A 24,209-nucleotide genomic window follows, 5' to 3' on the forward strand; every position below is an offset into this window, starting at 1 on the left:
GATATAAACTCAACATGATCGAAGTTGAAGCTGCTGCTACAAAATTGTTTCAAGGAAAGCTTGTTGGTGCCGCAGCCGCCTCATCAGCCAACTCTGCAACTGTACGAAACTTCATACCCCCAAAGAACTTGTTCCTCTGCCTCTCCACCTTTTCCCAAGGGAATGCCAGTGCCTCCGAATGACCCCAAATCTCAAAGATCGCCACAGCAACACTCATCTCGCTCTCCTTGGCAATGTACTGCTTGATACTTGTGGCCAGCGACTTTCTCTTCACGGTGTACTCCCCATCACGTGAGGTAATAAACTCACTCAGCTGCTTCCACGTGAGCTGCTCGCCAGACAAATACGTGTAGTTCTCCCATTCATGACGATCATGCGCGAGAAGCATAATCGTCGCACGAGCAGTATCCCGCACTGACGTAAAATTGATAAGCTGAGAACCTTTTCCGTACAGCGTAAACACCTTGTCCTTGTAGTTCTGAGGCCACATCTCCCCAATGTCACCCAAGTAGCGCTGCTTCGCGGGATATACATAGTCTGCATACCACCCGGGGCATATGGCACTCCAGCTCACATCCTTCTGGGAACTAAGAGCCTGAAGCATAGGCTGTAGCTCATCCGCCCACTCGAGAGGTTCATCCGGAAATTCCTCCAGGTTTCCCGCCCAAGCGGAGGGAATGAAGCGCTTGCATGTAGGAGATTTCTGACACGCTTCGAGGATGGCGCTGTGGACGGCCGTAAAGTTGGGAACACCACCGCGGATAGTGCAGATAACGGCATCACAGTCGTGGAGAATATCCGTGAGGCTGGAGGTAGAGTAGTCGGATATGTGTTGCGTGACGCCGAGGGTATCAAGGTAGTCCTTTTTGGAGCGGGAGATTGTGACAACTTGATGGCTTTGGGCGAGGAGCTCTTGGACGAAGTAGCGGGCGAGTTCGCCGACTGCAACAATGGCAACTTTCATGGTGGTTATGGACGTGAAGAGATGGATGGGGGATTTGCTTGTGGTGCTGTAGATTATTTGCTGCTGCCGGGCATTTTGAGCTGATATTTAAGCTTATTTTTGTCCCGTACTCTTGTGCATTAATAATTGTCTTCGAGGTAGGCCATCTTGGCGTAGATCTGATAAATCAAGGTGAAGGTTGTTCCCCGAATTGAGTAAGTCAGGCGGGGCGAAGTCGGACTCCGCATTGTTTGCGGGATACGGCGCGGAGTTGTATTTGGATGAGGTTTTGCATTGAAGATCTATATACTGCCTGAGGTGATATTCTATCGCGGACGTCAATGGTGTTTTAGCAGGTAGGGGATGTTGCACAGAAGGCGTGGTACTTGTTGCAGAGATCAATTGATACCAGACGTCCACGACAATACACAATTCGGCCGACTATATCGCTTTGAAGACTGGAACAAACCAACGTCAATCGTACTCGAGTATATCACAACTCAAAGTCCACGGCTTTGACACAGAATTCTACCTCAAACGCCGCAACTCGACATACTCCGTACATACCGCACCATCATCACGACCAGCACGCCCAAACCTTCCATCACCACTCATTGCTCAATCCTCACCGGGTCTAGCCGACCCTTGTCGATTTCAACCACAACGGCCACAGGGCTGGACTCTAGTGCAGATTGTGGATTCAATGTTGGTTGGGGTCCAGAAATCCATGGACAACCGGTGCCATCAATTTGACAAAACCATCATGTAATATACCCTGGCCGGGGACAAGAGAGAAAAAAAAAATATCTCAATCTCCAAGCGCCACAGTCCATGAATAAAAGCAAAATAATTCAAATGCCGGCAGTCATGAAGAACCCTCCCCCTTCGTAAACACTTGTAGCCATCTCAGCCCTTCAAAATGGCAACCAGCAATGATGCCGATATCGCCACCACATTGCCGTTATCTGAAAAAGACGACGCGATAGCAATGGTGGGCGAGCAGCAACATGCCATTGATCCCGAAGTTGAAGCAAGAGTCGTACGCAAAATCGACTTGTTCCTCATCCCGACCATGGTCATCGGATGTACGTCACCACCTTTACTCCTCGACCCTTTCTATCTAGGTACTCTTCACTCGCTTCTCGCATATTCTAACAAAAGGTTCAGATGGCCTCGTCTACTACGACAAAGCAATCCTCGGGTCGGCCGTCCTCTTCGGCATGACCAAAGACCTAGACCTCTTCATCACCAACAATTCCACAACTCCGCCGACAGTCGACACCCGCCGCCTCAGCTGGGCCACATCCCTCTTCTACTTCGGCATGCTCGCGGGCCTGTATCCCATGACATTCGCCCTCCAGCGCTTCAACATTGGCCGCATCCTCGGAGCCATCGTCATCCTCTGGGGAGCGATATGCATGCTCACCGCCGCGGTAACCACCTGGCAGGGCTTATACGTCCAGCGCTTCTTCCTAGGCTTCGTGGAGAGCATCATCCCCACGGGCTTCATGTGCATCGTCACCAGCTTCTACACCCAGTCTGAGCAGACCATCCGCCAGAGCTGGTGGTACAGCAGCAACGGGTCGTTCGTCCTCATCGGCGGAGGACTAAACTACGGTTTCGCACAGATTACGAGCGGTGCCTTACATCCCTGGCAGTACATCTACCTGCTCGCGGGGGCGCTCACCCTCCTCTTCGGATGCTTCTGCTTCGTTATTCCTAATTCCCCTGTTTCGGCGTGGTTTCTCACACCGCAGGAGAGATTCACGGCCGTAGAGAGACTGCGTCACGGGCAAACCGGCGTGCGGTGCACAAAGTTCAAAATGTCACAGGTGAGAGAAGCGGTCACCGATGTCAAAGTGTGGCTTATAGCATTGATGATGGCATCGACGTACACCATGAACGGGGCAGTCAGCGGTTTCGGCCCTCTCATCGTATCTACATTCGGATGGAGCACTCTCCAGTCTATATTGTTGCAGTTCCCCCTCGGAGCACTATGTGTCATTGTCATCATGGCAACAGGCTACATCGGCTCGCGCTTCCCAAACACCCGCATCATCATGCTTATTCTCTGCTGCCTCCCCGTCATTGCAGGTTGCGCAATCATATGGAAGAGTACATGGACACACCACGCCGCCGCCCCCGTCATCGGCTACACAATCACCGGCTTCTTTGGCGGCACCGCCAGTCTCACCATCTCCATTGGAATGTCCAACGTCGCAGGCCACACCAAGAAGAGTTTCATGGCTGCCACGACGTTTGTCGCCTACTGCGTGGGCAACATTGTTGGTCCGCAGCTCGTTTGGTCTGAGACGAAGAAGGATCATTATCCTGCGTTGTGGCTGGGCTTGATTGTATGGTGAGTTTACACAATGCTGGGTTACCCTGTTTGATGATGTGCGCTGTTTGCGTGGGCCGTTGGTGTAGATCAAACTCTGACGACATTGCAGTTACATCATTTGCATTCTTGCTGCGGCGTCGTTGTACGTGGTTTTGTATCTGGGGAATAAGAAGAAGATGGCTGTTCCGGAGGATGAAACGGAGAGAGCGAAGCTTGCTTTCCAGGATTTGACGGACAAGGAGAATCCGTACTTTCGATATGTGTACTAGGTGTTGATGCCCATGATGATGTAATGCACCAGACGCGTTGTAAAGGTCCCGATACTCCGTGGTAAAACAATGTCCGTCCGTGGGCTTTGAAACGCTGCACGTTGCTTTTCCTCCCTCAGTATTGCTTGCTTTTCGAGTTCATTTCCCCCGTGATCGTCCGTGACTGCGTCTCGATCGTTAGTTATGCAAGGGACCGCGTGGGAAGGGCGAATGTTTTGGAATGCGGGAGACCCGCCGCCATGTCGCTCACGTTCAAAATGCTCCGAAGCTGCGTCGACATTGTTTGGATGTCGAAGCTCCTTTCTGGTAACCAGGTAATATCTATAAGCCTGTCAATGCAAAGTGGTATATGTCTATGTACTCTTGTGCCTATATATTAGAAATGGTGGCAAGTACATATATTCGAAACCAAAACCCAAACGGCCCAGATAATCGCCAACGCCCAATTATGAAATCTCCTAGAAACGCCCCAAACATGCTCGTTTGATGTCGTAATACCTGTGCTAAACGTCGTCCACACCCAGCCCATTTAGTATATCCGGTCGACACTGGGTCCAACCCAATGTACGTGCTCACACTTTCTCTCGTCTCTCCAACTTTTGACGCGGTCTTCGACCCACCCGCTTCTATACTCTACCCATTTCCCCTTGGGCTTTTTATCCAGCTCGTCTTGTGGTATCGTTGTTCTCTCCTTTCCGTCATTGAGGTACTCGGGACTTCGCGCCGCTCCATATCTCAACGATTTCATGAGTATGCACTTCTTCTCGTCGCCTCCTCGCCAGTTCCATTGTACGCATTTGTCCTCTTTTCGGCAGTATTGCTCGCAAGTCTCGAATGTATTGACGGGTGCTTCGGCAGGTGGTTGCCAACTGTCCCAATCTCCATTATCCCAGTTTTCAAGAGTGCCAGGCTCGCCTGGATGTCGAAGGCGCCACACGTCCGAGTACAACATGGGACGCTGCAACTAGTTAGTCCAATTCCATCATATTCTCGCTGATTTTGCTCCACTCACATGCAAATTCCGTTGCCCAAACTCCCAGTGCCACAAGTCCACCATGTCTAAAGGTGTCGTCTTATGCAGTGTCATCACGGGCTGACACCAGTATAAATCGCTAAAGGGGATGCCGTGAAATGGGTGTGGATTGAACATCGGCCAGTATCCCTGCAGCTGAACCGTTGCGTTCCACAGAGCCCATCCAAGCACACTGTCACCGCAGCATTCACCAGCTACCAGATCTTGCCACTTCTCCGTGACATGAGGGTCAATATACTGGCCATTGATATCGCTCTCTCGGTGAAGCAGTGCTTTCACTGCACCTCTGCTAAGTACCAAACCAGGCCCGCCATTAGCAAACCAAGTTTTGATATCTCTGTATTCGTCATGTCGGCCGGGAGATGGTGAACCCATATAGATGGGGGTGTCGGGGTTGAAGTTTTGGAGGAATCGAAAGGCGTTATCCCAGAATACGTAGGTATCGGCCTCGTAGAAAAAGTAGAAGGCTTTGTTAGGTTTTGCGAGCCAAGCTCGCTCCACCATTGGCAAGAACTTGTATTTGTCAAGAATCCAGCCATTGATGGTCTTTTGCGTCTTTTCGTTCAGGGTGCCATTTCCTCGCATTTCCTTTTGCGCAATATAGTGTCGGAAATCGGGATTCTTGTGAAGATCGTAGTAGCCGGCAGGCAAATCGGCGAGCACGTCGACCGTCCGGTGGCCGTGAACAACCTCGTCCAGATCCGAAATGACAAGTAGTTCGTCCTTTTCGAAGCATGCTGAAACGGATTTGAATGTCGCATCGAGCCTTTCTTTATTCTCGCTGTGACCGATCTTCAGAACAGGCTGAACGTGATTCAGCATGTACTTGGGAAATGAGGCACACAGGTCGTCTTTGGTCGTGCCTTCAGGATTGTCGATTGTTACAGGAGAGAAGCGACTGGTGGATGTGAAGGAGTAGGTTTCGGGTCCTGTGTGCTCGCGGTGGAACGGCAGCACCTTCTTTACCCGATCATCACGCGCAAGCAGAAACCCAGCAGTCATGAAAAACACCAAGACGCCAATGATGATGCGCACAAGTCGCTTGTTGAGCATTAAGCCCATGCGCGGAGGTTCCGCTGGGCTGCTGAGAATCGCCATGACTTATCAGCGCGGCATCGCAATTCCAGCCACTCGCTCAGCAGTTAAGTTGAGAGATCCGAATGCCAAGAATGGTGGTGCAACTCTGTTCGGGGGCGACTCGATTGCAAAAGTCGACAGAGTCGAGATCCAGGGAATTGAGGCAAGTATGGAAAAACAGCGGACAGAATCAGGTTGCCAGGAATTGATTCATGAGTGGCGCTGATGTGCTCCTATATGCAAGCCGCACTCCAGAGTTGCAACCCCTACTGACAGGAAGCAAGAAGACCAGTTGAGGCGGGACAAGGCCAGAGAAGACTGGAGCAGACTGGAGCAGATTGGAGCAGAGTTGAGGCAGGAAAAAGTCTGGTTCCACAGAAAGTCAAGTCATCCTGGCCGGGGCGATTGATGGGTCTCCACATTTTTTACACCAGACGTTTTGGGGCTTGCGACCAGGGGCTTTTGCTGCTGACGGGCGAGAGCCACCCAACATTTGAGCATTCTCTCAAAGTTCAAGTCAAACTTGGGACTCCGCAGTTTGCACCAGACCAGACACTCCATGCAAGTGGACAAACACTTTGACACCACATTTCAACCTTCAGCCAACAGGAATTGGCCCTTTCGACGCAACCAACAACTGTGCACAGACAGATTTGCTCAAAACCATCTCTTTTGTGTTTGCCACAAGTTCAGCGTTCTGTGAGCAGACTACAGAGTACATGGTGGACTTTGACATGCCAGTTGAATCTCTGAGGTCAGAGGAAAACACTCCAGTTCGAGAATGCGCGAAAGAACTGCCTCAAACATGCAAAACTTACCGATCAAACTTCTTCCAAAGGCTCTCCGCGGCCCAGCTATGGGTGGATTCCACACAGGAACCGAACCGATGCACCTCACATGCAGTGGACATAATGGTTGACGCCAGGCCGCCTCACTAATCAGGCCAGCCACATACGTCTCTCCGTCTCTCCGTCTTGAACAACTTCGTCTCCATTCACACACTACTGGATTTAGCCCGGCCTTGAAGGTATGCTGAGCCTACCATACCATCCATGACCACGGAAGATCGCTCAAGGCTGACGCAAGCAACCAGCATTGGCGACAGCCACTATGGAGTCTGACGGTTCAAATACGTCGGTAGTCGTTCATGGAGACAAGGATGCAGCCGGACTCTTGTCATCGTCCGTCCACGAATGGAAATAGCACAAGGCGAACCATCTACAATTCAGTGTAGTGTCGATGAAGTTGTTGCCAAGGACGGCACGTTCTCCAGGCTGAGAATATGCTCTGAAACAACCCTAAAGTGCCACTGCGGCTGGAAGTTGAAGGCGGAGGTGGCGGAGGCGACAGCCACTGATACGTTGGAGATTCAAGTAATCTGACATGCATCCGTGCATAATAGGGGCCCTTTCAATACCTTGTGCTCAGCCATCTCTTTTACTGCGAATGATCGTCCCGAGTCATCATCCCCAGATTGATTGGATTCATGCTTGGCAACGAGCCCCGAGACAGAAGTATCTAGCCTGGGTTGTTGCTGAGCATTTCTTGCGCGTGTTTTATAGGCCGTAAAATTTCTTTCACAACAGAGCGTTTTGATTGACAACAAACATATCTCAGGTCAGGGGTGGATCTCCTGCCATCGGCCTCAAGCAACATTTGAAGTTTGGAATGGGTTCGGTTCGCTCTCAGGCAGGCACTGTTCCTATTATCCGCCCTGCACACCTTGAGCATCGTGCTTCTGAGCTTGCCCACATCAATTTAAACTCGACCCTTCCAGGCAAGACCCAACAGGCCACGAGGGCAAACTAGCTTGGCACGGTTCCCATCTCGAATTACGGTAACTTGACCCGGTCGGGCTATCAGTGCTCCAGTTGGGATCCGTGCAAGTTCTCAATCTTTCAATGTCGCAACAATGGGTGAATTGGACGCAGGGATAATAAAGTGAATGTATTGTCCAGAAGACTGATCCGCAAGCGGCACGTCCCATTGACGATTGCCATATTAACCGACAATGGTGTCTCGTATTCATGGAGAAAGGAGACGTCAGCTCTTCCACATTTGACGGTGCCCTGCATCACATCTCTGCGTCATTGTTGATGAAGGATGAGTTCCTGTCGGCCATTTCCATTATTGGCAGTGGATGATTCCGTAGCAATGTGCAATGCTGCCAAATACCCAATTACCTTGCGTCCTTGTCCAACCAACGAACTGGCCAATTTCATGGGGGTTCCGGTGATGGGACACGGGCTGAATTTGCTGATGACCTTGAAAGCCTCGGTTGGAGTGATCTTCCGTAATGGGATCCAAAGAATCAAATAGTCGTTGTGGCTACGGCAAAGAAAGAAATTGGCCAACATTGAACCACTCCACTGTTCACCGTTGCCCAATCGCCCCTATCCCTGAGATCCACGAGGCGTCGAAAAAAGGCTGGGAGCGTGAAGAAATGCCTGCTCACTTACGACCACTAATCTGACACGATGCCTACTTCATGCTGAGCACCAAAGAAATAATAATGGCGGCAATGCACACCACTCTTCACCCCCCTTTTGCTATAAACTCATTGAGACGTATTGGCTATCCCAGAGATTGGTATCAAAAGGCTTGGGCGAACTAGCTAACTACATATGTAATTTTGTCTCTCACACAACATTGAACGGCATTGGCAGCTCCGATACTCCGCACAACTTTTGCAATTGTGCCTCGAGCAAGCAACTCATTGTCCCTCCAGTCCCCGCGCCATGCAAAATCGCTATTGCACATGCACGCATTTGGTGCATGGTAATCTGTTTGAGGTCTCCCAGATGTCACAAAAGTGGCTCGTTAGCGGTCAGAGGCCTGGGTGGTACGAAAAGACTGTTGATCCGGCAGAGTTGGTTCGGCATAAAAAACAATTCTCAACCTAATCAAATCCATCTACCGACCATCGAAGGATCAATAGAGTGCGAATTTATTTTCATACCTGCTTTATGTGGCTCACAAAAGAACAGCCTCGCGCCTCCTTTTTGGCCTGCACTTGTAGTGACGGATAAAGGGGATCGATTCATGAGGACGGTTTCACATCTGGAACAGATGGGCCATCAACGAAAAGTGTAATTTTTGAGGTTGTCATGAGCCTCCCTATCCTTATTAACGTGGGTAGCGGCTCGCAACTCTGCAAGTCGTACGGCCGCGATGTTTGGGGATTGCAGTGACAGGACACGATTCATTCAATTTTTGTGATAACAACTTGAAACTTCTCGCTCACGATTATGAGTCGTTTGGACCCGGCCAAAATTGCCCCCAACGAAGGAGGCAACACATGATATCTGATCTACCCGCCATAGCAGCGGTTAGAACCTGGCTTGGCCGTCTGGCCATTGCACGGAGTAGAAATTGCATCAAGAAAGACAGCCCATGGGTGGAACATGACACGAAGGTTGACCGTGCATTCGATCCTGCCCTGGGGTTGTCCAATCGTCCCAGTCAGCGTCGCATTTGTTTCCACAATAGGATATATATTCTCTGAAGCAACCGCATCTAGGTTACACGGGCGGCTATTTACTGGCAGACACCCAGAGCAATATATGTGACCAGGCCGTGTCGCCCCGCAAGGGCGCTTTCCCAAGAAACATGGTTCGTGATTTGTATTATATCCATGCAGGATGAAGAACCAACATGTAGACAAGGTAGTGCAGAAAACACGAACAAGGCTGGCCAGGCACTCTATTTATTACCAAGTAAATGGACGAAACTCCCGCCTCTTTCTATGCCTTCTGCTCACATTTAGTTTTGTCGAAGCCATCATAATGTTGGCAGAAGTATGTGTTTATCATCGCGTCAAAGCTACGCCAGGCTGAGCATGTCTCGCAGGTTAAATTTACTTACACCCCCTTTAATTCTCTTCTTCATTTTCGCTTTCACTTTTTATATAAGGAGAGATCAGCTGCTACAGCCCCTAACGTTGACTCGACATGACGGTGGCATCCCGAGTCGGCCAAGCTGGTCACTTGTCGAGGATGGTAAGTTTGTCGCATGGCCCATGCAGATTGAAGTATCTAACCTGAGCTGTGTGCTGTTACTAGGTGCCATTCTACCCTCGTCCAATATTACCCAGTATCTTGGGGCAATTTTTAATGCACAATCATCCACGTTACCAAATCTTGAGTGCCCTGCGATCAACACAACACGATACGATGCGCTCAAGGTCAAGGGCTTTTCAGGCCCTGCAACCAAATATTTCTTCGCACTAAACTTGCGACAAAATCTCGTCCTGCTGCCTCGACTCATTGGCAGTATAGTTGAAGCAAGTAGATTCCTTGGCCCAGAGCATTGCACCTTGTCCATTGTCGAGGGCAACTCCCCGGATGGTACTGCAGATGTTCTGTCTGCACTTCGGCCAGCGCTGGAAAGCGTTGGAATAACATACTATTTGAAATCGTCGGAAATAGATCCTAGCGAGGATGATCGGATTGGCCGCCTTGCGCGGCTGCGAAATCTGGCTTTGGCACCTCTCTTTGATGTCCCTGGAAAGGCGACGAAGGATACGACTGTTGTATTTCTAAACGACGTATCTGCCTGTGCCGAAGATATACTAGAGTTGCTTCACCAGAAGAAATCCCTTGGCGCCGACATGACATGCGCAATGGACTGGACTCATGCTGCCAAAGACCCAACCTTCTATGATGTGTGGGTTGCTCGCAGCATTGATGGAGATTCCTTTTTCGACATTCCGCCGAATGGAAGTTGGGATTCTGCGTGGAATATATTCTGGAACGCGGAGAAGACCCGAACTCGATTCCTTGACAAGCGACCTTTCCAGGTATTCTCTTGTTGGAACGGTGCCACAGCCTTCACTGCCGAACCCATTATCAAGCAGACGGTTCGCTTTAGATCAGCAAACGAAGCAGCTGGCGAGTGCATGCAGGGGGAACCGCAACTGTTTTGTAAAGATTTATGGGCCAAAGGCTACCGCAAGATCGCTGTTATACCATCAGTCAACTTGGAGTATTCGATTGAAAAGGGAAAGATGATTAAAGAAGCCAAGGGCTTTACTTCAGACAATGTGGCAAACCAAGACGCCGCCGGAGACAAGATAGACTGGAAGGGTGATCCGCCTGAGAAAGTTAAATGCATGCCAACTTGGGGAAACCAATATTGGCAGCTGTGGAATGAGACGTTGAAATGATAGGCGCCTGGGTACATGGACTCTGTGTAGTTTGGGGAAAATTCACATTTCATACCTCGGGCTAGAGCCAGCATAGGATCGGCCGATTAGTTCGTTCCCATGCTACGCAAGGATAGAGACTGTTTGTTTTGGGAAATTATCAGTTGATCAGATGTAATGGTGTTTCTAGAATGTTTACATAGAGATGGCATGTTGCATAGAGATTCATGGGCAATGCGCAAGGCCTCATTGGATACAATTTGAGAATGACGGGCATGAACTATTGGCTACACAGCATATCCCTCCTCACTTGCCAAGCGACATGTTCTCTGAAAAGCAGCATTGTCCCATTCCAAAACGGCCAGCCATACAGCAAGCTAATTAACAACCGCGCCAACGATGCAACATCTCGACAATCATCTAAATTACCGTCGTACGTTTTACCGTCTTCCCCATTGGACCGGCAAATATAAGTCAACAGAAACTGGAGCCGACGGCACTGGCCTAGCTTCCAATGTAACATCATCAATACTGAATGTTGTGAATTACCCCGATTCCCCCGCGGTGGCTTTGCCGATCCGCCTGCAACCGCATCAACTTCAAGCAGTCGACCGTTGCTGCCCCGCAGACTTGATGCCGTTTTAAGCGTTCGATTACAACCGCAATGGAACAATACGGTGGTGGGATTCTGCGTTACGACAGTGTGGCGCCGTCGATTCGCTCGGTTGCATGTCAAGCTTAGGAAGCAAGGGTAGATATCTCATGGTAGTTGATACGTCCCCGCCTCTACTTTGTTATTTATACTGCTGGCTTGTCAATAACGCCTTCCTCCTTGCAGAAGGTTGTCCAGAGATCGACGCTACTTGGTTGTGCTTGAGCGGAAGCGCACCAATAAATTGAGGCTTCTCTGACGTATGCGCTGACTGTTCCCTAAGAGCTTGAATTTATTTGATTCTAATACTAGCTTGACTTGTTCATGCCGGCTGTTCCCCAACTCTTTTTTACTATATAAGGTGTGTTCTGGAACATTTCTTAGCTTCTTGAATATTCTAGAACATCAAAAACTGACTAATGCTTTGGCTTTGAGTTGTCCAAAGATGAAGCAACAAATTATGGCGAATTCTTGGTCCAAGTTACTGTGGTTGGGGTATGTCGCTGGTGGTGCCCAGGCGACGAATGTGCCCAGAGATCCGTCTGTAAGTACAATGTTGTGAAGATGTGTTGTTCCTTTCTGATTCGCGTTACATAGGGCAAACTTCCTACTCTTGGATGGAACTCTTGGAATGCGTACCATTGTGATATCAACGAGCAGCATTTCCTTGATGCGGCCAAGGCGATGGTCGATACGGGCTTGCGCGATGCCGGATACAACTATGTGAACAGTGGGTGCCACCGGGTATCTGTTTGGATATTTCGAGCATATGCTGACCTTTTATAGTCGATGACTGTTGGTCTGAGAAGACTGGGCGTGTTAATGGGCACATGGCCGTCAATGTGACCCGCTTCCCCGACGGTCTCGATGGGCTTTCTAAGAAGATTCATGATATGAAGCTCAAGTTTGGCATCTACAGCAGTACGTTTACTTCACAGTTGTATATTGCCGAACAAGAAGTTGACTGACCTGGCGATAGCGGCTGGCACGCTCACCTGCGCGGGATACCCTGCCAGTTTGGAATATGAAGACGTCGATGCCGCCGACTTTGCAAAATGGGGTGTTGACTGTAAGTTTCCGCACCTTCGTCTTCCTAGACTCTCTTCATAATACAAGGCACACACTAACATATGATAGACCTGAAATAGTACGAGTTCACAACACTACCCAGCCATACAAGACCCACGCCCGCTAACACCCTCACAGCGACAACTGCAACGTCCCCAGCAACTGGCAAGACCAATACATCTTCTGCGAAGAAGACGGCGCCAAGATCGGCTTCAACGGCACGTGCAGCCGCGACCAAAACCCCAAACTCGCCCCCGACGGCTACGACTGGAGCAAGTCCAAGTCCGCCGAACGCTTCAACCGCATGCGCGACGCGCTCTCCAAGCAAGACCGCGAGATCCTCTACAACCTCTGCATCTGGGGCACCGCCGACGTCTTCTCATGGGGCAAAAACACGGCGATAAGCTGGCGCATGAGCGGAGACATCAGCCCGAACTGGGGCTCCGTCATGCACATCCTCAACATGAACTCGTTCAAGATGAACACTGTCGACTTTTACGCCCACAACGATGCGGACATGCTTGAGGTCGGCAACGGGGACTTGACGCCCGCGGAGACACGCTCCCACTTTGCGCTGTGGGCGGCCATGAAGTCCCCCTTGCTTATTGGCACGGATTTGCAGAAGTTGAGTGCGGATAACTTGAAGATTTTGAAGAATAAGTATCTGCTTGCGTTTAATCAGGATGATAGGTTTGGGAAGCCGGCTACGCCGTATAAGTGGGGTGTGAATCCCAACTGGACTTATAATAGTACTAATCCTGCGGAGTTTTGGGCTGGGCAGTCTAAGAATGGGCACTTGGTGCTGATGCTGAATACTCTTGGGGGCACGGTGAAGAAGACGGCCAAGTGGAGTGAGATTCCGGGGTTAGGTGGGAGGAAGTATCGGGTTACGGATGTGTGGTCTGGTAAGGACTTGGGGTGCTTGAAGGAGTATTCTGCTGATGTTGCTGCTCATGATACGGCTGCTATTTTGGTTGGTCGGAGATGCTAGGTTTGTGTACATGCAAGTTGGTCGTGATACATGGTTACTTGTATTCAGAGTTGCGAAGGTGTGGACATGTTGCCGAGATGTTTATTCGTACTTGGTCAACTGTAGACTGACAGTCTGTTTTGCTCACTTGATCTAGAGAAATTGTGGTTATCCGCAATGCTATTTTGTAGTTGGTGTTAAATGAGCACTTACAACAGTCACAACCATTCCTTGTAATGTCAAGTCGGCAATTCAACTTGGTGAAAATGTTACAAACGCCTTCCAAGTAACGCTGCAAAATAATCCCCCAAAACCATTCAGCACCCTGCAAAATTTTCTCTCCCGTTCTGCCCCGTCCTCGGTTCTAGGCCACACCATTTAACTTGGGTGGCGTCGATTAGTGTTATCAGATCAATCAGATAACGCACCATGATTCCACGACCCACCACTTCATCCTCGCCAAGCCCCAAATTCCCTCTTCACCCCTGGTCTCATCACGGGCTTTTACCCTCAAGACAGCTCGGTGATTTCGGGTCCAGGCCCCCAATAATGTCATGCCTTCTTTAATGCATCACACCATGCTTCGGACGCATATCGGCGCGGATCTAGCTCGGAATACCCATGGAGTTTTCGAACCATCCGTGGATCCGAGCTGAATGACCCTTGTGGAATTGACATATGAATAAAACGACAGAGTCTATTTTCTCATCTGCTTCTGCTCGATTCTCTTCCTGCGCTTAATATTCTGCCACGTCTTGAAACTGAGCACCAGTCACAATGTTCGGCAAGCTAGGGCTGTACGCCCGCGTTGCGAGCTACATACTCATCGTTCTAGGCGAAGAACTCAAATATGTCTTCACCACAGCCATGGTGCGTCACCGCGCACGATTCTTCGGAAGCACACCATCCACCGAGCGAGACCGTACGATTGTCATTGTCGGCGCATCCTTTGCAGGACACCACGTCGCTCGCCTAGTCGCTGGTCAATTGTCGCCTAAGAGTCGGTATCGCGTTGTGGTTATTGAGCCAAATTCCCACTTCCAATTTACGTGGGTTCTGCCACGATTCTGCGTCATCAAAGATCACGAGCACAAGGCTTTTATTCCGTATGGGAAATACGTCCAGTGTTTGCCTGGGGTGCTCGAATGGATTCAAGACCGGGTGGTGAGCATCGACAAGACGCATGTTCGGTTGGAGAATAGCGGCGAGGCAATCAAGTACGACTACCTTGTTATTGCGACTGGGTCCGGTGTAAAGACTGGTTTGCCGTCGCGCGTAAACGCCACTGAGAAGCGTGTTGGCGTGGAACTGCTTCGCGAGGTTCAGTCGGGGATTGAGGCTGCTCAGACGGCGGTGGTGGTGGGCGGTGGTGCTGCAGGCGTTGAGGTTGCTACTGATGCGAAGGATTTGTATCCTGATAAACACATTGTCTTGGTTCATTCGCGGTCGGCGGTCATGCATAGGTTTGGCAAGAGGCTGCAGGATGAGGCGCTGGAAGGGCTCAACAGATTGGGCGTGGAGGTTATTCTCGAGGATAGAGTGGTTGATGAAGATTCTGTGGCGAAAAAGGTGACTTTGAGGTCTGGGAGAGAAATTGCCTGCGATCTTTTTGTAAGTCCTTCGCCCTTGAGTCCATTGGGATATCCTAACGTGATATAGCTCAACTGCACTGGACAATCTCCATGCTCCGAAATCCTCACCTCCTTATCACCACAGTCCATATCCGCCAATGGATACATCAAAGTCAAGCCGACGCTTCAGATTGATGATGATGAGTTCCCCAACGTGTACGCTTGCGGAGAGGTTACAGATACTGAGACACCGTGTCCGAATGCTCGCTCGGCGATGCGCCAAGCGGCCACGGTGGCGGGAAATGTGTTGAGGGTTGTGGATGGCAAGAAGCCCAAGTACAAGTATAGGCATCACTGGGTGGATACGTTTATCAAGTTGACGCTTGGTCTGGTGAGTTGCAGTTTGCCCGTTATCTCTTTTCGATTGTAATCTGACTTGACTTGTTCCAGGACCGTTCTGCAACCTTTATGGGGGATGGGCATTCGGACTTGATGTTCAAAACGCAGGACAAGGACGTCACATTGATGATTACCTCGACCTGGGCAAGAATGGGACTAACACCATTCGAGGATGAGTATGATAACAAGGAGTCGGACGCCAAGGGTGAGGCTTAGAGTCAGCTTAAGAATTGTTCATTGTTCAATAATATCCCGCTATCAGCGCCTCGATCTAATTAAACCGAGAAACCCAAACATCCATAGTCCTAACCTTTTCGCCGTCCAACAATCCAACAGCACCAATGACGGCCTCCCTCGCCGAGAGCAGCGTAGTCCTGAGCGTCACATCCTTGATGTACTTGTCAATCTCCCCCAAAAACCACTTACTCTTCACAGTCCCAATCTCCCACGATCCATCCAGGAGTCCTACCTCCGGAACAACAACATCCTCCTTCTCAAGCTCCCACCCACCCCTCTTCGCAGCATCCTTAATGTTCAACGGGCCCAAAAGGCAGCGAATATTAGCCTCGCTCCCCTTGTTATGCGCCTCAAGCGTAGCACGAGCAATAGCAGCCATGACATGTGGCACAGCAGCCTTCTCCCTCGCAGTGAGCGCATACTCCGCAACCAGGAGTTTCGCAGCACGCCCCTTCAACGCAGCTAGCATCTTGTCCAGCGTGTCCGGCCCGTCAAAGTACCAGATACAGTGTGCCAATACCACGTAATCCCACTTCTGGCCGGGGTTATCGCCCAGGAACTTGACGGGCTCGGCGTTGTGCCATGTAATTCGGTCACCGACAGGACCGGCAGACAGGTGAGCCTGCGCCTGGGCAAGTGTGAATGGCGCGCCATAGTCCGGAGGGCCGGGATCTACGGCGTCAACATGGCCGTTGGGACCGACGGCTTCGGCAAGGACAGCGGTGGTTGTTCCCTGGCCGCAGCCGATTTCCAGGACTTTGCTCCCTTGCGGGATTTGCCATGAGTTGATGAGCTTGATGCGGTGTTCTGCCTGGCCAATTTCAATGTCGATGTGTTTGGGGTCATCGAGGATGGCGTACGAGGCGATTTTGTTGGCGGCTTCAGCCGGAAGGGGGTTAAAGGACGACATTGTGTTTTGGTTGCTTGTGGATATGGATAGATATTGGCGGGAATTGTCCCCTCATTTATATTTGTGTTGTTTACCTGAGGGTATCATGATGTCTTGGCCTGCCATGGCGTGTCGTATTGAGTCTGTGACTCAATGGTTGCTGACGGTGGAGATTCTTCTCCCCGCAATTGGCGTCAATTTGGTTGCAGTTGGTTGACTCTTACTTGCAAATCAGGGGAAATGGACCAGTAAATTGGCGCTGACTACTTTGTGGTTGAGTCAAATGTGTGACTGGCGCAGTTGAAGACATGCAATAAGTTAATCTCCTTCCAGAATGGGCAACAAGTTGGTTAGTGGCGTTGAGGTTTTGGCGACTCAGACTCACACAGCGCTTACTTTAGCCGAGAGCCATTGAGCTGGAAACTAGAGCTTCATAGTAAACCAGATAGGAATTTTACATCCAGAAACTAAAGGGGCCGGATCGCCGTCGATACCAGGACCGCGTCAATCAACCACATTGACCCCTTGCGCCGAAGCTCATCATCATGGCACCGTGTTGGCCGCCCACGCAAGTTCCATTCGTGAGAACTTTCGAAAATTCACAGCAATCATAGAATAAATACAAAACGTTCACTACCTAACTCCAAGAATACTTGGCAGCCACGTGATGTGGCTGATCATCACCATCCAACCTGTCGCATCCCATCGTGAAGCACCCGAACTAACCCTCCTCCCCTTCCAGCATCAATGTTGCCGCAACAATGGCTCAAACATATATTCACAAAGGTTCATACCAGTCCATACTGGAAGATGCCTCCCCAGGCCTCCTCTTCTTAAAAGCCCTCCTTCCCGCACTGGATTCCCTTGGCCCCTTTCACGGCACACCCGATGTAGCCAATTATCTTGCACCGAACGCAGTTTTCATCATCAACAACGGCGGCCCGGTACAAGCAGCAAGCGTGCTAGGTATGCTGGAAATGCGTGCCTCCAAACTATCCAAGTTTGGTCACGCCGTGGAAATGGTGTGGGATGTTGACAATGCAGATGGCTCGAGGACGGTCATGTATGAGAGCACAAGCGTGACTGTGTTTAAAGAGGACAGTGATGGCGTTGAGGTCAAGATTAAAGAATTTAATGTCATTGAGCTTGCTAAGAGTGTTGATGGAAAGGGCCTTCATGGGCTACAGGCGATACAGTTGAAGGCTTATCTGGACGGGTCGCCTGTTGCAGACAGAGCAGCTGCTATGATGAAGGCTAGGAAACAGTAATTGTCTCTACAACTTGCAATACTCCTGTCTATAGTTAAGGTATTTTGTAAACAAGCGTCGGTATTTACAGGTTCTGCGGCTCCAACTGCTCCTTCGTGGCTTCAGATACTCGCCGTCCACCTCTTGCCTTTCTATCCGCCGCAAGAGACTGCGCAAACTTGGACTTTTCGCGCAGCCAAGGGCCCTTCCAGTAAATCAGGTACACGGGAGCCGTGACCACAAATGCCAGGCAGGCAAGAATCGTGCTGGCATACTCGACATTCCGTCCATTCGGGTCGATGTTGGTATACAAAGGCGTGGAGTACATGGCAGCAATGCCAGCCAAGAAGTCTCTCGCGAATCCGTTGCCACCAGTTGCGCTAGCAGAGTAAGGTCCATACGCAGCCAGCATGTAACTAATCGTGGACATGTAGATACCGTAGTTGGCAATCGCAATGAGGCACGAGAAGATCATTGGCGCAATCCAGTGCGACTCAGGCGGTCCCATTGACGTCCAGGCGAATCCAAAGAGTCCGATGGTCTCTAGCGGGGCGAGAAACAAGAGCCATTTCAGTCGGTGCTCTGGCGCAAGAGCTTCCGGTCCCTTGGTCTTGATGATGCGTTGATCACGCATGATCCAAGGGAAGTAGCTCGCGTATGCGATGAAGTAGCCAATGTTGATCGGGATAAATGCCCAAGCTAGTTCGAGAATGCCAAATCCCCATTTCTCATATACGGGGTGAAATCCCTCCTGGAAGGTAAAGATGAGGGCGTCCGAGAAACCGGACAGCAAGGAACAAGACAGAACTATGGGCTCGCGGATGAACATTTCGAATGGCCGGATCCAGGTAATGCGGACTTCACGGGCAGATATCCTCGGCTTCTTCACCTCATTTGGGCCCCAGATGTCAGGGTCCTCGCCGGACTTTCTCCTCCGTTTTGCTTCTCGGTCCATGAGAATGGTGGCTCGGCTTTCAGGCATAAAGAAGTGGACGGCTTGAACGGCAGCTCCGAAAATGAGCTGAATCCAGAAATTCCATCGCCAGGAAAGATACTTTTGGATTGGGCCACCAACCACAGGTCCGATGGACGTACCAAAGACAGAAGATAGGACTACAAATGCAACTGCCCAGTCTTGATCTTCGGCCTGATATAAATCGGCCACCATGCCCAGCGTGACACTGCCTCCGGCCGAACTAAGACCACCCTGTATGAATGTAAGTATTCAAGACTTTCAAATGGAGAGTTGTACGCACAAGAGCCCTAGCAACAATGACAGATCCAAAATTCGGCGCAAGAGCACCCAGAATTTGCCAAATATTCACCAAAAACAACGAACACCTACACACGATTAGACCTCGCACACTCAAGCAACCTCGACACAACTCACTGCAAAATCGGCCACCGACCAAACTCCTCGCTCCACGGCGCCCAGAGCTCACATCCAAACGCATACAAGACTAAGAAAACGCACTGCGAAACCCGCGCCGCCTGCTCACTGATCTGAAAGTGTTCGCTCAGCGGCGTGATATTGTTGGGGTACACGCTCGTGTTGAAGTTCATGGAGACTTGGACCGCGAAAATGGACGACAGGAGCATCCACTTCTTCCATGATGGCCAGGAGTAGCCGAGGACATCGTAGCAGTCGTCTTCAGTGAGGATGCGCTTTCCATCTTCTGATATTTTGGGTTTTTCTCTGCTGGGGAGCTCGTCTTGGCTTGATGTTGTTTGGGATTCTGCGTCGGGGCTGGTTTGGAAGAATGCTTCTTGGTCGGCGGACTTTTCGGCTGGATCTTCTGTGCCACCTGGCGGTTTTTTGTTATTGCTCATAGTTTCTATCATTTGTTGGTGTCGCAGTCGAATAATTGTGGAAATGACAACACAGGCACGAAAACGAACATATAATAAGCCACAAGATAGAAGTCAAACAAGACACGCAATTCACAACGGCAACTGAACACTTTTGTATCCCCTTAAAGAACCAGCACTACCATCCGACAAAACCCGCTCATAACGTCACTCAAAATGGTGGGATCCTATTGTAAGCAAACCCCATGCTGCGTATCAGAAGATCTGCCCCGCCTAGCATGCGAGTAAGGTCGGGTTACTAGAAGTTCTCAGACCGGCAATCAGACAACGTACCTAGGTTTAGATTTTTTCTCAGATCGAGGTTTTGCCCTTTGTCATCGGCGAAATATGGGCAACTGACATCATTAGCTGGTGATGAGTTGTCGAGATATGTGGGACAAATTGTGGAAACAGAGGATTAGTATGATGGCAAATTGTTTCCCTGCCATTGCCCCAATTTCACATCGCGGCCTTCACCACCTCGTTTGTGATCGTGATCTCGTTTCCTCGCCCGCTCGAGAAGTCGCCCCATTACTTCTTTGCCGTTTCTCCCGCCAGGGTATGCCGACCCATGGGAATCATCCTCCGCTTTGGCTCTGAAGACGCTACTGAATGGTCCCTTCACTTGTTTTTAAACTTTTTCCTCTTAGAAACCTTGATTACTCTTTCCTCAATACATAGATCAGTAAGAGTAAGTATAAGGGCCAGGCTGGGGTGCGCAAATTGGCGGAAGATCAACAGCCCTAGGGCGTGTACATCAAATATCACAAGTCATAGGAGTTGGTTATCAGCGTTGCCCTAGTAAATAAAGCCTGGCCCGTAAACTTCCTAGCATACCACAGCAAAAGGAGAACTTCCATTGCATACTATCTTTCAAGTCTGTGTTGTGGGGGTGATGGAAACGACTTCTTTTTAGTGAGAGTCGGAGAACTGTCTTCCTATGATGAGCTTCGAGTAAACCACCCTCGTTCAAGGAACGCGCCGTCATACGATCCTAGGAGCATACCACGATATCCATGAATGACAAAGTGGAAAGAACTGTAGAGTGGGTTCAATCCCGCTAAAGAGAATACTTGAAGTACACATTCTCCCAACCTTCTCGACTCGTCACCAAGACATCTATGTCTTTTGTTGGCTTCGGCATAGAGATGGAGAGCATCTTCTCATTGCGCTGCGGAACGGTAATAAGCCCTCCACAAGATCTCGAGATGTTGAATCCGAGAATAAGCCCCGCCGTCAAAGAGAGCAACTCTGTTTGTGCAAAATGTCGACCAGAACAGAGGACAGTACCACCATCATGAGAGCGAAATGCCGCTGGATGGACCTTCTTGGGGGAAGTTTTCTCGTTGTCCTGCATGCTGGTGAAGGTACCGGATCGAGCTTCCGTGAACCGCCTGGGATTAAACTCATTGGCGTCATATCCCCAGATTCTTTCATCAGCGTGTATAGTTCGGCCAATGATCTGAAGAATGGACCCCTTCCTGAGCAGATATTGATTCTCCAGTACCGTATCAGAAAGCACCACCCGGCTTGTCGAAGCATTTGTGAACAAGCGAAGGATCTCTCGGTAAGCAGAGAAAAAGAGAAGACAGTCTGTCTTAAGCTTATGGAGGCTGACGGTACAGGTAGAAGATTGTTCGTCAGCCCCCTTGGAGGTCCTCCAACACGTCTGGGCGTGAAAATACTTCCGCAATAAAGTAGAAGGTAGTGGGCATGGCAAGAATGAAAATGGCAAAGAAATTGCCCAACTGCAGACGAGCAATCATCTGGTCGCTCATTCCGAACGAACGTGCAATCTCAAAGCGACCAGTTACCCATGTGGATGCCTTGCATTGGTGACCTTGAGCGAAGTATTGTTCTGACGCTGACAACACATTCTCTCGAGCTTTGTATGCCTTCCGGGCCATAAATAAAGGGAGCTTCATCGCAACATAAAGTGCCTTCTCATCAAGCTCCCAGAATTCATTATATAACTCTGGCCTTTCGTGAAACATGTGGTTTGGACCATATACTGCCTTTGCATTTGCTGGCATAATCACACCACGCACCCAATCATAAAGGCCGGAGAGATACTGCGCCTGATCTCGGGGTAGACAGTTTAAAGCTGTTGCAAATTCGTCCATCTGGACAACTGCAATGCTGTTCGAGGTCTGGACCAGGACTCAGAATCGCCTTTTGCATTGTGCCTATGGCAGAGAGAAGTCCGGTCTCGGTCTACTCTTGCTCCTAGCCTTTTTCCAATGCGTTTTCGAATACTATCTTGGCAGAATGAGAGTCAAGTGCTGAAAGGCTGGTCACAAACCCCGCTAGCACCGGCTTAAATGTTAAGGTTTTCTCAGAGCGATGTACAGCACTTGCTAGGTCCGGAGAATTCACTATATACACCCTCATACCCAAGGAGTTGAGGTTGTATATTGGGTAGTCGTACTTGGCACTGCCCTATGTGAGCCAACATTTTTTTTATATTACATTGTATTTGATGTATATAACTCCGAGTATTGGGGCCGAAGAATAGCTCACCTAATTTGATGATAGTAATTCCTGGCATATCGAGGCTGTCCCAGGAGGTGGCCAAGTAGTGGGAAGGGCTGAGGTATGAATGCAGGCTCCGTAATATCACCTTGGCCTTTCGATTTCCTCTGCCAGGGTATGGCTGGAAGCAGATGGATAATAATCAGAAAACAAACTGCAAGAGCTTGAATAATACTACCAAGATGTTCCATTTTGATTCTGTTAGCCTTGATACATCGATACAATTCTAAGTCCGAGAGGGTAGACACGGAGAGATAATAACGAATTGGATTACCCCAACCTTAAAAGGCATCCTTGAGGGAAAGCTCCCTCACACACCTGTGTTCATTTGAGTGAAACCCCGTACAGGTTCCATGTAGAAGAAACAGTGTCTCGGCGGAGTTCATGCGTTACCAGTATTATGCCTACTGGAAGACTATTACGTTGTTCCAAAAGTAGTGCCACCATGAGCGAATCAAATAGGACTTGGGCTGGTGATTTCTGGCCAATTACTCGGCTCTGTCACATAAAAGGGCAAACTTCGAGCCTGGGTGGAGGCAGTGAGGATGTATTGTAAGACAATAGATGCAACGACAGAAAAGCTCGTTGCCAACATCTTCAGTCACAAGAGCCAATTGAAATCACAATGGCGTCTCCTGATGGGTAAGTATGTAAAGTTGACAAATGAAACAGAAGAGAGGCAGCAGGATCAAGACACAGAGATTCAAGCAATAGGCTCAGAGCCTTTAAGACCAAGGGGCTACAACGACCCTGTTGTGAAACCAAGAAACGCAACCATGTAGCCAATATACTAGGCCCGAGATCTATCTCTCCCTCGCATCACCAACCATGAGTCGCAAATGTGTCGCTTGTGACTGCAACCTTCCCCATCCATCCCGAGATGCATCCACGGATGGCCATCACTCCGAAGCCTCATCTTCAAGGCAGCAATACTGGGAAGGCTGACTCGAAGGAACGGAGAGCAAGTCGTGCAAGCTGTGGACTGCTTAGCTCTTAACACTGTAGCCACCACCTCTCACCTCTCGAGCGGGAATTTCATTCCGTACGACCTCCAAGGTGGTAACTACCAGCACGAGATACATGAAGTACGTAGTATTCTATGATGTGGACCCTCTGATTTTGCGGTGAAGATTACTGGAGATCTGCAACTACTGTGGACTCTTTATCAACTTCTGGCACGATACATCACTTGCCCGCCCTGTCTCTATTCAAATTATTTATACGCCAGCGGTCTTTGTCTGTATCTGACAACTGACAAAAGTTTACAGATCATCGCTAGAACATGCAGGCTTGCTCAGGTAACTATGCACAGCTCACTTGGTCTCTGTTTCGACTCCCCGTCCAGAGCCAAATCCCCATTCTCCAAGACTCTTGGAAGAACGCTTCTTGGTCAGTGGGCTTGCTGTATGTCAGTCAAATAATTGTGGGAATAGGAAACGGCAAACAAGCAATAACTAGGGACAAGATATACGTCAAGCAAGAAGCAACGATCATTTCATAACGGCAACCACACACTGTTGTATTGCCTTAAAACGCACTTGCACTACTATCCGATGAAGTCGGCACATAACGTCATCCATAGGAGTTTGCGATCCTACAAAATTTATATATATATAAATTCCGCGCACACTTTGTTCATTACGCATTGTTGTTGGATTATGTAGTGGTTGACATTGAGATGTTTTTCCTAGTCCTGCATAGACAACTCAACAACGGTTCTCCTCCGCACCACAATTCCACCTTCAAGTGAGCACTCACCAGCGACAAAGTACAATTGAACATACATTAAAGAATAAATATTCATATTTTCAGTAATAATATTATACCTGTCATTCAAGCCAAATACAGCCATACAGCCATGACCATCTCATCAATTCCGAAACCCACACCGACTCCCACAATGTCACCCATCCCACGTCACCTCACGTCACCTCACCTCATCTCAAATTCAACCAACACCAAACATCACGACCATGAACAGTGAACACTC

At 49.6% G+C, this 24,209-nt stretch overlaps 10 protein-coding genes across 10 annotated transcripts; 6 read left to right on the forward strand and 4 right to left on the reverse strand.

Moving 5' to 3' along the window:
• Window positions 1–49: 49 nt before the first annotated feature.
• Window positions 50–964, reverse strand: VFPPC_07722 (NADH(P)-binding domain-containing protein; the record flags this gene model as incomplete). Its single annotated transcript, XM_018286536.1, has 1 exon — window positions 50–964. One exon carries the CDS (start codon window positions 962–964, stop codon window positions 50–52), a length of 915 nt encoding a protein of 304 aa, XP_018143202.1.
• Window positions 965–1,862: 898 nt separating this feature from the next.
• VFPPC_07723 (MFS transporter) lies at window positions 1,863–3,553 on the forward strand (the record flags this gene model as incomplete). Its single annotated transcript, XM_018286537.1, has 3 exons — window positions 1,863–2,028; window positions 2,111–3,302; window positions 3,394–3,553. 3 exons carry the CDS (start codon window positions 1,863–1,865, stop codon window positions 3,551–3,553), a joined length of 1,518 nt encoding a protein of 505 aa, XP_018143203.1.
• A 529-nt stretch (window positions 3,554–4,082) lies between these two features.
• On the reverse strand, window positions 4,083–5,684 carry VFPPC_07724 (glycosyltransferase family 31; the record flags this gene model as incomplete). Its single annotated transcript, XM_018286538.1, has 2 exons — window positions 4,083–4,511; window positions 4,566–5,684. 2 exons carry the CDS (start codon window positions 5,682–5,684, stop codon window positions 4,083–4,085), a joined length of 1,548 nt encoding a protein of 515 aa, XP_018143204.1.
• A 2,754-nt stretch (window positions 5,685–8,438) lies between these two features.
• On the forward strand, window positions 8,439–8,756 carry VFPPC_15984 (hypothetical protein; the record flags this gene model as incomplete). The annotated part of the gene is made up of 1 exon (XM_018293737.1): window positions 8,439–8,756. One exon carries the CDS (start codon window positions 8,439–8,441, stop codon window positions 8,754–8,756), a length of 318 nt encoding a protein of 105 aa, XP_018143205.1.
• Window positions 8,757–9,501: 745 nt separating this feature from the next.
• Window positions 9,502–10,827, forward strand: VFPPC_15985 (glycosyltransferase family 69; the record flags this gene model as incomplete). The annotated part of the gene is made up of 2 exons (XM_018293738.1): window positions 9,502–9,661; window positions 9,725–10,827. 2 exons carry the CDS (start codon window positions 9,502–9,504, stop codon window positions 10,825–10,827), a joined length of 1,263 nt encoding a protein of 420 aa, XP_018143206.1.
• Window positions 10,828–11,903: 1,076 nt separating this feature from the next.
• On the forward strand, window positions 11,904–13,517 carry VFPPC_07726 (glycoside hydrolase family 27; the record flags this gene model as incomplete). Its single annotated transcript, XM_018286539.1, has 6 exons — window positions 11,904–12,002; window positions 12,056–12,188; window positions 12,245–12,379; window positions 12,438–12,527; window positions 12,596–12,605; window positions 12,665–13,517. The coding sequence occupies 6 exons, from the start codon at window positions 11,904–11,906 to the stop codon at window positions 13,515–13,517; spliced, it is 1,320 nt and encodes a 439-aa protein (XP_018143207.1).
• A 756-nt stretch (window positions 13,518–14,273) lies between these two features.
• Window positions 14,274–15,682, forward strand: VFPPC_07727 (pyridine nucleotide-disulfide oxidoreductase, NAD-binding domain-containing protein; the record flags this gene model as incomplete). The annotated part of the gene is made up of 3 exons (XM_018286540.1): window positions 14,274–15,107; window positions 15,156–15,458; window positions 15,518–15,682. 3 exons carry the CDS (start codon window positions 14,274–14,276, stop codon window positions 15,680–15,682), a joined length of 1,302 nt encoding a protein of 433 aa, XP_018143208.1.
• A 55-nt stretch (window positions 15,683–15,737) lies between these two features.
• Window positions 15,738–16,613, reverse strand: VFPPC_14288 (SAM-dependent methyltransferase; the record flags this gene model as incomplete). The annotated part of the gene is made up of 1 exon (XM_018292057.1): window positions 15,738–16,613. The coding sequence occupies one exon, from the start codon at window positions 16,611–16,613 to the stop codon at window positions 15,738–15,740; it is 876 nt and encodes a 291-aa protein (XP_018143209.1).
• Window positions 16,614–17,353: 740 nt separating this feature from the next.
• VFPPC_07728 (hypothetical protein) lies at window positions 17,354–17,860 on the forward strand (the record flags this gene model as incomplete). The annotated part of the gene is made up of 1 exon (XM_018286541.1): window positions 17,354–17,860. The coding sequence occupies one exon, from the start codon at window positions 17,354–17,356 to the stop codon at window positions 17,858–17,860; it is 507 nt and encodes a 168-aa protein (XP_018143210.1).
• Window positions 17,861–17,924: 64 nt separating this feature from the next.
• On the reverse strand, window positions 17,925–19,669 carry VFPPC_07729 (MFS multidrug transporter; the record flags this gene model as incomplete). Its single annotated transcript, XM_018286542.1, has 3 exons — window positions 17,925–19,046; window positions 19,096–19,180; window positions 19,230–19,669. 3 exons carry the CDS (start codon window positions 19,667–19,669, stop codon window positions 17,925–17,927), a joined length of 1,647 nt encoding a protein of 548 aa, XP_018143211.1.
• Window positions 19,670–24,209: the final 4,540 nt, after the last annotated feature.

Source organism: Pochonia chlamydosporia, chromosome 4 (genome assembly GCF_001653235.2).
Source record: "Pochonia chlamydosporia 170 chromosome 4, whole genome shotgun sequence".
NCBI classification, from domain to species: Eukaryota; Fungi; Ascomycota; class Sordariomycetes; order Hypocreales; family Clavicipitaceae; genus Pochonia; species Pochonia chlamydosporia.